We start from the raw sequence: 12,673 nt of genomic DNA on the forward strand, positions 1-12,673 counted from the left end.
CCATGGTATATCTTTTATTCTCCTTTGTTTATCTGTATCTTTATATTTAAAATATTTACATGTGCACACACAGGCCACATTAAAGTGGATTGGATTTCTAGTAAACAGCGTATAGTTGGAAATTGATATTTTATACAACCTGAGAATCTCCTTCTTTATCTGAATTGGTTCCATTACTTAGAGTTAATGTAATTATTGATACAGTTGGGTTTAAATCTACCAGCTTGGCATTGTTTTCTTTTTATTCCATTTGTTCTTTGTCATTTTCCTTTCTTTTTCTGCCTGCTTTTGCATTGAGTATTTTTATGATTTGGTTTTGTATACATTCTTGTCTTATTAGTTAGACCTCTTGACCTACATTTTATAATATAAATCCTAATGTATCACTGATTCCCTTCAAATATTATTTTACTACTTCACAAGTAGTATAAAACCTTAAAACACACAATGCCAGAGGCAGAGTGAAGGCTAGCTCAGTCTTCATGTGAAAATCTTTTTCCTCTTCACATTCTCCAAGTTCAGTGTTTATCCCATGTATCTAACTCAGCGACTTGTTCCTTATTGTTGGACTGAATAAGAATTGATGAAGTGTGCATACTTCCAAATCTTGGTATGTTTATCTCTTCCTCTATTTCTGTCTATCTGGCATTCTCCTTCATTTTTCCTTACCCCTGACCTATCAAAGGTGCGATGATGTGAAAATGAAGACTTTTAACATTTAAATTTAAAGAAAGAGTTGTGTGTGGGGAGGAAGAAGTATTTGTGAATCTTTGTATACCTGCTCAGTTTTTCTGTAAATCTACAACTGTTCTAAAAAGTAACACCTATTTTTACAAAAATAAAATCAGGTAAGTGAAAACATATATTTAAAATTTTTATTTGTTATAAAATTATACATACCAAAAAATTTCTAAAATATAAAAAATGTCTAAATCCATATAATTTTGTAGAATTTTCATACATTTTTATTCATGCAATTTTAATGATCTTGTTGAAAATTTCAAAACATATGGCCGTTCTGTATTATTTGAAAACTAAAAATGTCATAATAATTTGGGAACAATTTTCCATCATAGCATTTCTTGATGTCCATTTCCTCTTTGTCACATTCTTGTGGCTTCCTTGAGGCCTTTCTCAATTTTTGTTTCACTATTCTCTACTACATTATTCTGTATACCTTAGCTGCTTCATGATTTCCTCTTGCCTTCTTTCTGTTTTTCTCACTTCTGCTTAGCCCTCTTTGGACCTGTTTGCCTTGACTTTCCTTATTTTTATTGCTAATGTATAACCACATTCTGTAGACTTAATATGTTTTAATTCCCCAGCCTCTGGGTCTTTCTCTTGCCTGATAAATTGATCAAAATTGGAACTCCATTCATTGTGGAAAGCCCTCCGGTATTCTACCTAATATTTAGAGAAGGCCATATGTTCTCTGCTTCTTCATTCTCCACGGAAATCAGCTGTTCTTTACTTTGTTCTTCCGAATAACCATCCTTCCAAGGCTGTCTTGAGCATTTGCTAAGCAATTTAGGGTAACAGAGAGGTCTTATAGCACAGAACAGTTAAAATCTAAAATCAAATGCTTTACATAACTGTTCTTATAAATTACTTGGCCATATCTATCACCAAGAATGTGGCCTTTTCCCATAAATCTGGCTTTATAAAATCTATGGTCACTGATTTAAGTTAATATCATTAGACCTAAACCGATGCTGCATTGTACATCATGAAGAGAAGAGATTCTAAAGGGGAAATTAGAAAATAAACTGGGTCTTGTGAAGGAAACTACTTAAAAGTTATTTTTAAATAGTTTTTCTATTAGTAAAAATTGGGGAAGAGATGTTTAATTTTCAAAATATTTGTATTTATATAATGAAAGTAGCCAAACTGCCACTTAATTTTTCTTATTAAGGTGGTATTCTGATAAAATTTGGGTTAAAAAGGAAATGTTTACTTAGTGTAATTTTTCTTTTATAATTAAGTTGATGATTGTTAGACGTGTGGAATGGTTAGCCTGTCTCACAAATTTAGTATTTAATGTGTGACATCCCTTGACTTTCAAAATCTATTGAAACATTAAATCTTTTAATAACTTTTCATGATTCATAATTTTTTTTGGAAGCCCAAATTTATTTCTACTTAAAAAATGCTCAAGAATCTTTAAAAAGGCCCTAAAGCCCAAAGGTGTCCAGATTTAATTTAAGGCCATCCTGAGGTGGTGTCCATTGGTTTCTCTTTTTGAGGCATCAATTTGATCCTTGTTAATGAAACACCCTGATAATTCTCATTGGATTGCCACTGGCCCATGCGACTCCCATTATCTGTCATAAATGGTCATCAGGTTAGAAATGTAATACCAGAAGTAATCACGAAACGTCTGCAGATTCTACTTGAATATCCTTTTTGCATTATTCTTTGCAACCAGGCCCAGTGATTATTAATTTGAGTAGCGGAGATCCTGATGAGTGTCACCTGCAAAGACTGGTATTGAATGCAGCTCTTTCAGAACAGAACCCAGCAAACAGCCTTCAAGATAAAACACCCTCCTTACTATTTTTCATCTTATGTGTTAACATTTCAATTTTTAAAATTAAAAAAAGTAAAGTTAATTATTAAAAGTAAAGAAAACAGAAGCCTGAACATAGTATACATTAATTACATAGTGAAGTGTGGTATTTCTGGAGTATACAATTTTAGAGTAGTAAACATCATAATTTTAAGCACATATAGCAATGAAATGTTTCTCATTTCACTCATTTGTTTTTAGTAAAATTTGCTTTTGTAATTTAAAAATTATTTTTAATTGCAGTGTGTTAATATTGCTAATTTTTAAAGAAGGGGTTACTTATTATATACTCAGTTGTTTGGAAAGACTGGCACAGTGGCCCCAATTCTAGATGAATGACCTTGAATTAAGTTACTTCTAAAGTTATCTTCTCATTTGTTAAATGCGGGCTCAACCTCATTTTTTCTAAAATTTTGTAACTTTTATAACTTAAAGAGATGCCAAAACAAACACTATACAGTCCTGAAAATGCTCTCCAACTCTGTTATTCCATTATTCATCTGAGACTTGAATTATCTGCCCAGTATCACTACTAAGTGACAAGGAAGGAGTTTCTGTCGGGGATAGAAGTAGGTAACATATTCCATCTGGTGGCAGCTCAGACCATTGGCAGTTTTTCTCTCCAATAGAGCTGACAGGTCTCTCAATAATTTCAGTGCTTGGAATCATACAAAACAAGCATAATCCAGCTTATAGTATTAGAAACCAATTGCTACTGTCATGTCCTCAATAATGCCATGGATAGGTTCTGCGACTTTAAATGAAAGCAAAACCAGTTTTACCATGGATTAATTGATATAAACAAGATTTAAGTTCCCACACATCCTAACAACATTATAATGAAACTATGTTCAATGAAATGTTTTTAGATGACCTGCAGTATATTCTCTTCTTATTTTTCTTCTTTTTGTAAAATCAAACATCCTTTTTAGCTGTTCCTCCTGTAACAATGTTTTGATTTGTATTATTTTTGTATAGTTTTGGACATATGAAATAAAACTAAAGGTGAACAGAAATTGAAAATAAGATTGGCTAAACATTTTGGAGTTGATAGATTTTGATATCTAGGTCATAATGTATAAAAATCTTATATTTTTAATTATAATTAAACCCAGGCATATTATTTTAAAGACTTTATCACCTGAGAATTAAAATAAAGCTAATGTTAGACCTTACTATCTCCCAGACTCTATTCTCTGCTAAGTGTATTAGCTCATTCAGTTTTTTCAGTAGTCCTATGAGGTTTCACATCTCCATTTTGGAGATTAGGTAACTGAGGTACATAGACACTAAACATCATGAAATAAAAATTATTCCAATTACATATTGAAATTATACTATATAAATTATGTATTAGAATATAAATTATGTATTAGAATATAGTCCCTTCCACTGAACACTTCTATAGTGTTTGATAAATCTACTGTTCTTCATATTGGTTGCTGAGATTTATAGAGTGCTTGTTTATTATGGGCCAATGTGCTGGTGCCTTTTGTATTTTATCTCAAGTAATCTTCATAGCCACCCCATAAAATAGGTGTTGATTCCCTCACCTACTTTATGGGTGAGGAAAATTAGAAGGATTACTTGTCCTTGATCACACAACTAAAAATGGCAGCATTGGTATGTGAGTCTAGGCAGTCTTAACTGAGTAGCTCATGCCCTTGAAGGCATACTGCCTCACCAACTATACTGCTTTAGTAGATGTTTCTTCTTAGCAGGCAATTCCAACTATATAAGGTACAGACTACATGTGCATACATCAGAGAAGTCCTTTGAAGTTATTTAATTTCAGTTTTTCTGCATTAATTTGTAAGTAAGCATACTAAGTTCATAGGGAATGAAGACAAAGCTAAAACTTGATCTCTCAAGTACAAGACGGCAAGTCTTTTATCCCAGGATGATAGCAGCCAAGGAAGTCACATTGCTTACTCTGGCTTTAAGGGACATTTGGAATATTAAGTGAAACTTTAGGATGGAAGAATACTATTGATAGCTTTTTATCTTTTTTCAAAGTTAAACGTCAACTTATATTTAATTGGTGGTTAAAGCAGATTTCCTGTTACCCAATGCATGTATGTTCGTATTCCTATCAAAGTTAAATACACGCGTATCTTCAGTGTTGTCTGCTAGTCTCCATCATTTGTGCCTGTAATGAAGCGTTCATTGCACTTCTGTGGTAAATGATGTGGTTGCTTCCTCTTGCCTTGTGCTGACCTGGTAGTGCCTAACCTATAGACAAAGCAATGCTCAGAGTATATGATTCAGGGTGTGCCTAAAGCTCTCACTGAAAGACTGAAGCACTGAGAAAAGTTAGCACATGTAACTATTCAACAAGGGAATTAAACTCTTCCTATCTATTTTCCTGTTATTCAGCAAGCGGATTCAACTCTATTTCTCATGTGTCGATAAGTACATTTCTCTGAAAACTCTGCCATTATATTCTTTATTTTCCTTGTACACTTTTGTTTTGGCTTTCTTTGGCGGTTACCCAGTTCAGCATGGTAGCTGTTCTCAGTAGTGCTGTGTTTGTCTGTGATTGTGCCACTTTTCACTTTCTTTTTCTCAATGAAACTTAGAAGCATTAAACACATCTCTCTAATAGTTAAATATGAAAATGAACTTTTTCTGTGATGTGTGACTACTTGCCAATTTCCCCTCACCTACACTAATATAAATATCTGAGTAAAATGATAAATTTTTATGTTTACCATAGTAAAAAAAAATATTCTAATCACTAAGCACCTAAAATTTCTCCTCTGAAATAAAGGAACAAAGGTAGCAAACGGATATATGTTAATAGGGGAAATCAGTACAAGAAACACTAGAGAAAGTCTTGAGAAAGAAATACAAGTGTTTGAGTTTTGAAAATTTGGCTAAAATTGGTGCATTTATAATCTATGACCAGGTATTTACAATGTGTTGTATTCTCTGTTGTTCTTGTTGCACAATCCTCTAAAATAGCTAGTTAGGGATATAATTTTCACGGTTGTAACCAAACATTTCTGGTATAGTTTTTTTTTTTTTTTTTTTAAAATAGAAGACAGTGTTGGCACAGGGAATAAGAATCACTTGAAAATTTACTCCCTAAGACTCTAGAGTTGGGTAGAACCAGCCCTGTACATATTGGTTTAGGTGTGCTTGTTTTCAGCACAGTTATATGCTTTCTCAAGGGTTGTTAAAATGCTATATTTGATCACAAAAAATAGCACACTGCTATTTTTCAAGACATTTATTAAGCAAATACATGTTTGCTTATGTAAATACAAACCCTTCATCATTTATTTTTGTTTTATCTTAGTAAGATAGACTTATTCTGACAACTAAAAGTAATAATAATTAAAGAGGAGGCAACTCAATGTTTCAAGTGAAAAATTAGTTCCATTTTAACTAGTAAAAACCCTACACAAGATCTTGGCATTTAGGTTTAGGGTATGTATCTTGGACCAGATCATATGTTATTTGAATCTACTGTGGTGTTGTTAGTATGTTTCATAAGACATAGTGCAGAGTGCTATGATCTTTAAATGTTAATGTTCTTTTCTTATCACTTTACTGTGTAGATACCCTTCATGAGACCCAACTCTGCCACAGCTCATCCTCGGAGGCAATCCTGGAAACCTCTTTTATAAGTGTGATTTTAAAAATGTGGATAACACTCTCAATAGAGTACATAAAGTAAAGGAGAACAGCTATCTTGTCCTTCCCATAAGCTTATCACTGCAAAAAGTTGCCTTTGCTTGTCAGGTTTGGATAGAATGTAATTGATTGGTTTGTTACCTGGACTGACAAGGCATTTAATTTGCCTGCGTGGACTTTTTGTCTTTTTTTTTTTTTTTTTTTTTGCACTAATCAGGAATATTTGATATGTGCATTGTTGAAAAATACTAGATAATGTCTTGTCAGAATTGTCCTATTAAGTAATGTTTTCCCCTCTTGCTTCTTTGGCAAATGATGATATACAGTATTTGGACTTACTGAAGAGCTATGGAAGCCTATGGGACTTAACTGCAATGTGCTATTACTGTTGTTGATCACTACCAGTAACAAACAAGAAAGACAATGCATTCCATTAGTCTGCTATTCTGCTTCATCCAACTCAATATAAATATTCATATATGAAATGCTACATTGAGAAACAACTGTAGACTCTTACATTAAACATTATTTCTATTTATCATATTCAGTAGGAGTGAAAGACTTGTAAAGCATATGTATTCTATTTTTGACTCATTGTGTGAAAGCGCTGATATTATTAGCATGAAATTTTTACAACTTCAGATTTGAAGCTCCTAAGTAAGAGTATGTCTGTGTTGATCTCTAGATATTTTTTAGTAATGCCCAAATTTATTCAGTCCTTATTGACATAATACAAACTTTCTGTATTCAGTATAATTTTATTTTTTCAACCTTAAGGATGAGGTTAAGAAATAAGGAGATACAAAGCTTATTGACTATACAAGTTGCCAGCTGAAAGATCTTCATCAACATCTTTATCTTTCCAGAGGTTTACAGAATTAAATTTTGATCTTCAAGCTGTAATGATCGAGGTTTAAGGCAACTACAGAAATTTGTTGATTATTTCATCATTCCATCTTGAACTGACTTAGAAGAGACTCTTTGCTGAAATTGAAATGCACATATACATGTAAATTGTCAACTTGCTTCTTGGAATTTCTTGATCTATAAATGTGGTTTTGGACATCTTTTCAGGTATAGTGGCAACTGAAAATAGTTTAAACTTTAGGAATAGAGTAGGCAATGTGATAGATAATCAAAAGCAAGTGTAACGTTACTAGTAATCTATAGTTATAGTAATCAACTATATTATTGGATAATAGTAATATGTACATAAAATATGTATAAACTGAGATTAAGGATTATCAAAAGATCTTATAACATTGGAGGAAAAGTATAACTAACCTATAGCAAACCAGTAAGCTTTTGTTTTAAGAATAAGAAAGGACTTACTATTTATTACTACATAAGTTTACTAATGTTGATAATTATTAGTATTGCCTGGACTCCAGCTGATTGTAAGAAAAATTACACATTGCCATTTTCTGAAAAGAATGTGCTAATGTGTTATACCCTGGCCCTCCTTTGATATATAGTGAGAAATTGCTAGTGATAATTTTAGATTTCCTTAGAAATCATTAAGCCTTGTGGTTTTGGTATAACCATTAATCACAATCCCTTCCACCTTGGTTCTAATTAGAATACTACATTATCATTCTCTCTCTTGCAGCCTTCAGTGGTAGATAGGCTAGCCCTTAGAATATTTGTCACCCATCACAAATATAAACTGCATAACTCATAATTATTGGTCCTAGAAACAGGTATTTGGAATAAAAGAACTTCTGAAGGGAGTAGAAAACACTTTCTCCAGATAATCTAAATGCTTTCACAGTACAAAATTAATTTTTACCATAATGGTCCAGTTGCTTTTCAAAGAAAATACTAGTATGTGCTTAATAAAATATGGACCAATTCACAGACAAATGTGAGAGAAAACTGCACAATAGATAAATGATGGCTGTTTGTTATGCAACAGGGAAAGAAAAAAAACTAAAATATCAGAAAAGAAATTAAATGACTGGAATTCAAGAATGCCATGGTGGTATATAGCAGTGGTTCTCGGCCTTTACAGTGCCTCAGGATTTCTGCCACATTTCCCGTCTCCTCTGCCTTCTCCCTGCTTTACTCCCTCCTCCTGGCTCCCAGCAGTTTCTGATGCAGTGGGTTTGCAGTGAGGCCTGAAAATGTGCATTCCTATCAATCCCCAGGTGATGCCGATGCTGCCAGCCAGGGACACCACTTTGAGAACCATTTGTATATATTTTTGAAAGAATCATTGTGTTGTGATTGACACTGATTGATTGTTGTTTTAATATCCTTAAAAAGGTCCTTATATTTTTAAAAATATTTGTTTCCGTATAAAAATGTTTGTGGTAGTTTCATCTACAACACATACAATATCATTTCTTCATTTTCATAAATTCAGTTACATGTTTATTTTATACCTATTATGAGGGAAGCAATATTTTAGATTCAGAAATGAATCAAGAAACATGTATCTTCATCCATAATTCACTAATTCTTTTTGAAAAAAGATTTGAAATTAGGATATTTGAACATGAAAACAAAATTTAGCCTTAACCTTTATCCATTTTAAATTTAGAAATGATATTTCTGTATCATTAAATATCTTTGTTAATTATGTTTCTTGAATTTTTATCTAATTTTACATTTATGATATTAAAAACTGATTACTGACCATAAACAATAAGAATATTCACACCCAGTATCGTATTTTCTTGGTTTTATATTCTACTACTAATGAGACCACTCTCTTTTTATTTTTATTTTAATCTTTTATTGTTGAGACTATTACAGATGTCCCCTCTGTCCCCTCCCCCCCATTTTAAGCACTTAATACTCTTTATTTGACAAAAGTTACCACTGTTTTGCTTGATTCACAGTATGGCATATTTTATGAATATTTCACCAAAATCTATTCAAGGAATTTAGAAGGACTCTCTGCAGCAGAATGAAGTATTAACATTGTTAATTTTATTTTCTGAAATAGTTTTTGATGGGTTGTAACTTGTATAAGAGATTCAGCTTTAGTGCTGTATGGCATATGAAGGCAGAAATCTTTTTCTGTAACCTGAGTCAGCACTTTGTTAAGTTTTACATATACTAAGGATTGTGCATAAAAATATTTCTGAGATGGACATGCTTTGCAAATACATTCTTAATAAAAACGTAGACCTCTTTCTCCCAGCACTCGCCCTACGACTTTCTGCAGGTCTGCTGATAAGATTCACTGCTGTTCAGGCACATAAGAAATAATGAAATTGGATGCTCACGCTGGGCTTTGTAAATAAAATAAGATTGACCCCCAGTCATTATCTCATTTATCTGATTTACATTGTAAAATGAAGATCTACACTATTGATTAGGGCATAATTAGTTAATTATGAACAGGTAAATACAAAGTTATGTAGGGCTTGAGCACAGCAGGTTGTACGGCTGAAATATTTCCAGGGGCATGAGCAGATGGAGATCAGTTTATTAAAGAACAAAGCAGACGTGTTTCAGGTATGGAAATGTTGAATCATTCTCTCATGCTGTGAAGAGGTAGTTGACCTTACTATGTATTTTTATATGAATTCTTTGATTTCATATTTCATTTTTTTGTTTCACTTCTAATCTTGTAACCTGGTTGTGCAGATGTAGCTAACTGGAGTGATCTTGTTATTTAAGTTATCATTAAATATGAATTAGGATTTTGATAATTATCCATATATTTTTCCAATTAATATACTTTCATGTATAAAAAATAGTTCTGTCTTTCTTACCACTCTTTCATTCATTACTGGCTGTGATAAAAGTCTATAGTGGCACTAATGAAAAAAGTGTGTAATGCCTTCACATTAGTCTTATATTTGTGAAATATGCTATAAAGACATTTTCTAGTTATTTTGTTTAGAAAATGCTTATATAAGTGGTTTGCACTAAGATTGTAAAATAAAAGAAAAATGTCTTTATTGATATTAAATGTTACTCTAATATTGTAGAATGCAGAATTTTGTGCGTGTTTGTATTATGTTAAAAGTGATTTAACTCATGGGCCACAGACCTGCATCTTCTCCATCTTTTAAAATGAGCAACTGCAGTAATTGGTTACTGTTCAATGAAAGAATCTTTCCCTCCTGGTTGACAGATCTGTGTAGGTGTTTAAGCTGCTAGTAAGATTTTGTTTAAGTAATGTTAATATTCAAGACCAATTCTTTTTATCTTTCTTGTATAGAACTTATACATGGAATGATGGAAAAGTAAAAAAATCCAATCTATGAATTCTCTCAGTATTTAGGGTGGTGTTTTTTTTTTTGTTTATTTTGTTTTCTAAGTGAACAGATGTAATAGTATCTATGTTTAGAGTCAGTATTGTATTTTACTCCATATAGACCTAGAAGGGATCTAAATAAAATGTTCTCATGACATAAAAAATAGCTTGATTATGGATCAACCTGATCATAAGAGAAGTACATTCCTTTTCAAATCACATGTTGGGGATATCGTTTCTTCCTGACATTTATTTTAGTTACAAATTATATGCATAGGACATGCACTTAATTGTTTCTGTTAGTTTAAAAAGTAGTTATTTAGTGTACTCTCCCAGTGAAATTATCAACTGGGTATTAGGGGAGTTAATGAAACCCTTTGGAACATTGGTTTTTAGCCTGTTTCTTGGGTACAGGAGGAAATAAATCAGTTGTCTCTCTTTGAATTGTATGTATATTCTCAGCAATCAGATAAACATGATCGATTGCTTGTTATATGGATCATAGGACATATGAACATAAATCATTTTCTTCCTCTTCTTTGTCTAGGGTGCTATACTTAACCATGTGCTAAGTAAGTATTTTAAATACATATAGAAATATGTTTATTTGCTCACTGCATTTTGTTAAATTATTGTGTAAAAGGCCATATATATAGCTGCTTTATTATCTGGATCCATTATTAATCTGATGCCTAGGAAATTGTATTTAATAAGAATCTAATTAAACAATCAGTTTTCCTTTTATCTTATAAATGGGATTCATTTAATCTCATTTAAAATTGTAATTTTAGAGTGCCCTATAGTGTTAATGTGTACATTATTTATTAGATGTTTAAAAGATACTTGTTTAAGCATCTAGTTTGCATTTTATTAAAAATTTCATAGTGTTTCTTTACAGGTTCGTTTTATATTCTCTTTGAATATTTTAAGACATTTCCATCCTATTTAACATATGTGCTATTGGTATAATAGTCTGTTTTTATTACATAGACATTTGCATTATTTAATAAAGTATATTATTATATCACTATGCTTTTGTGGGTCAATGACTGCTTTTGCAAAAGATTTTTAAAACATTTTATTCACTATTTATTTTGATAAATATATACTATATATGCGCTATAATTACGTATTTCCAAGTATATGTAAGAAGTAGAGGTAGAGACAAACAATAATAATTTCATCACTAACTACTTCAACTCTACATTGCTTTTAGGTAGCAGAATGATTGCAGGCCCTTATGTATTTCTAATTTTTGAGTTTTTAAAATGATATAAATTTGTAACATAGCCAGAATTTGTTCTGACAGAATTTGCTAAAGTTTACCAAATGGTGTGTGTGTGCATAAAATAAGAAACCCACTGTTTTCATCATTTACATTGTTATTTGATTCCTAGGATTCTTAATGATATCTCTTACATTTGTCTGTGGTATATTCTTGCAAATTCTGCTCAAGTTCATTGTGTCATTCAGTATATTTTTACCAGCGCAAAGATTTCTTCAATATTCTAGTGTAGAAAAAAAAAAACAACAGATTTTTTCCTCATGGAAATAATTTTAGTTATTTCTAGAAAGAGCTTACATTTGTATATTTATTTATTAACAAAGCTAATGATTTCAAGATTGAGTTATTTGTTTTTGTTTATTTTCTCTCCTGGATTTTGGCAGTTCCTAAGTGTATTAACTACTCCTTTTTAAAATTTAGTCTTGGAATTGCAGTTTTTTATTTACTGGTGAGTGAGCTAGAACCTGAGATAAGTATCACCCCTAATTCAGACAAGAAAATTCTTCCTCTCCTCTGGGCCCCATCACAAATACATCAGAGCTCCACATGTAGACTAAGTCACTCTAAAATGTGTCACTATTGAAAGAATTAATAAGGATCAGCTCATTTCCAAATGGCATATACTTCAACATTATATCCTAAGAAATCTAGCATATAAACCTTTCTTTACGCTTTAGCATTTATTCTTGAGCTGAAAGATAACTTGATTTTACTATTAACTGAAATCATTTACAAATTGGAACTATATCAATGTAACAAACTTGTTCTTAGTTTATTTTTTATTTTTATTTTTTAAATATATTTTATTGATTTTTTACAGAGAGGAAGGGAGAGGGATAGAGTTAGAAACGTCGATGAGAGAGAAAACATCGAGAGGCTGCCTCCTGCATGCCCCCTACTGGGGATGTGCCCGCAACCAAGGTACATACCCTTGACTGGAATGGAACCTGGGAACCTTCAGTCGGCAGGC

At 31.9% G+C, this 12,673-nt stretch overlaps 1 protein-coding gene across 6 annotated transcripts in view; it reads left to right on the forward strand.

Moving 5' to 3' along the window:
• The window catches only part of PHF14 (PHD finger protein 14), a 168,582-nt gene that overhangs the window by 96,404 nt on the left and 59,505 nt on the right, over positions 1 to 12,673 (forward strand). Inside the window, exon 17 of one of the 6 annotated variants that reach the window (XM_059712433.1) lies at positions 10,966 to 11,229. The exons of 4 other annotated variants lie outside the window; for them this stretch is intronic. In XM_059712433.1, the coding sequence (XP_059568416.1) occupies positions 10,966 to 10,990 (25 nt within the window). In that variant the 3' untranslated portion in view covers positions 10,991 to 11,229. Of the gene's footprint in view, positions 1 to 6,129; positions 10,430 to 10,965; positions 11,230 to 12,673 lie in introns of those variants that run through there. One more of the 6 variants, XM_059712434.1, reaches the window with a different exon arrangement.

Source organism: Myotis daubentonii, chromosome 10 (genome assembly GCF_963259705.1).
Source record: "Myotis daubentonii chromosome 10, mMyoDau2.1, whole genome shotgun sequence".
NCBI classification, from domain to species: domain Eukaryota; kingdom Metazoa; phylum Chordata; class Mammalia; order Chiroptera; family Vespertilionidae; genus Myotis; species Myotis daubentonii.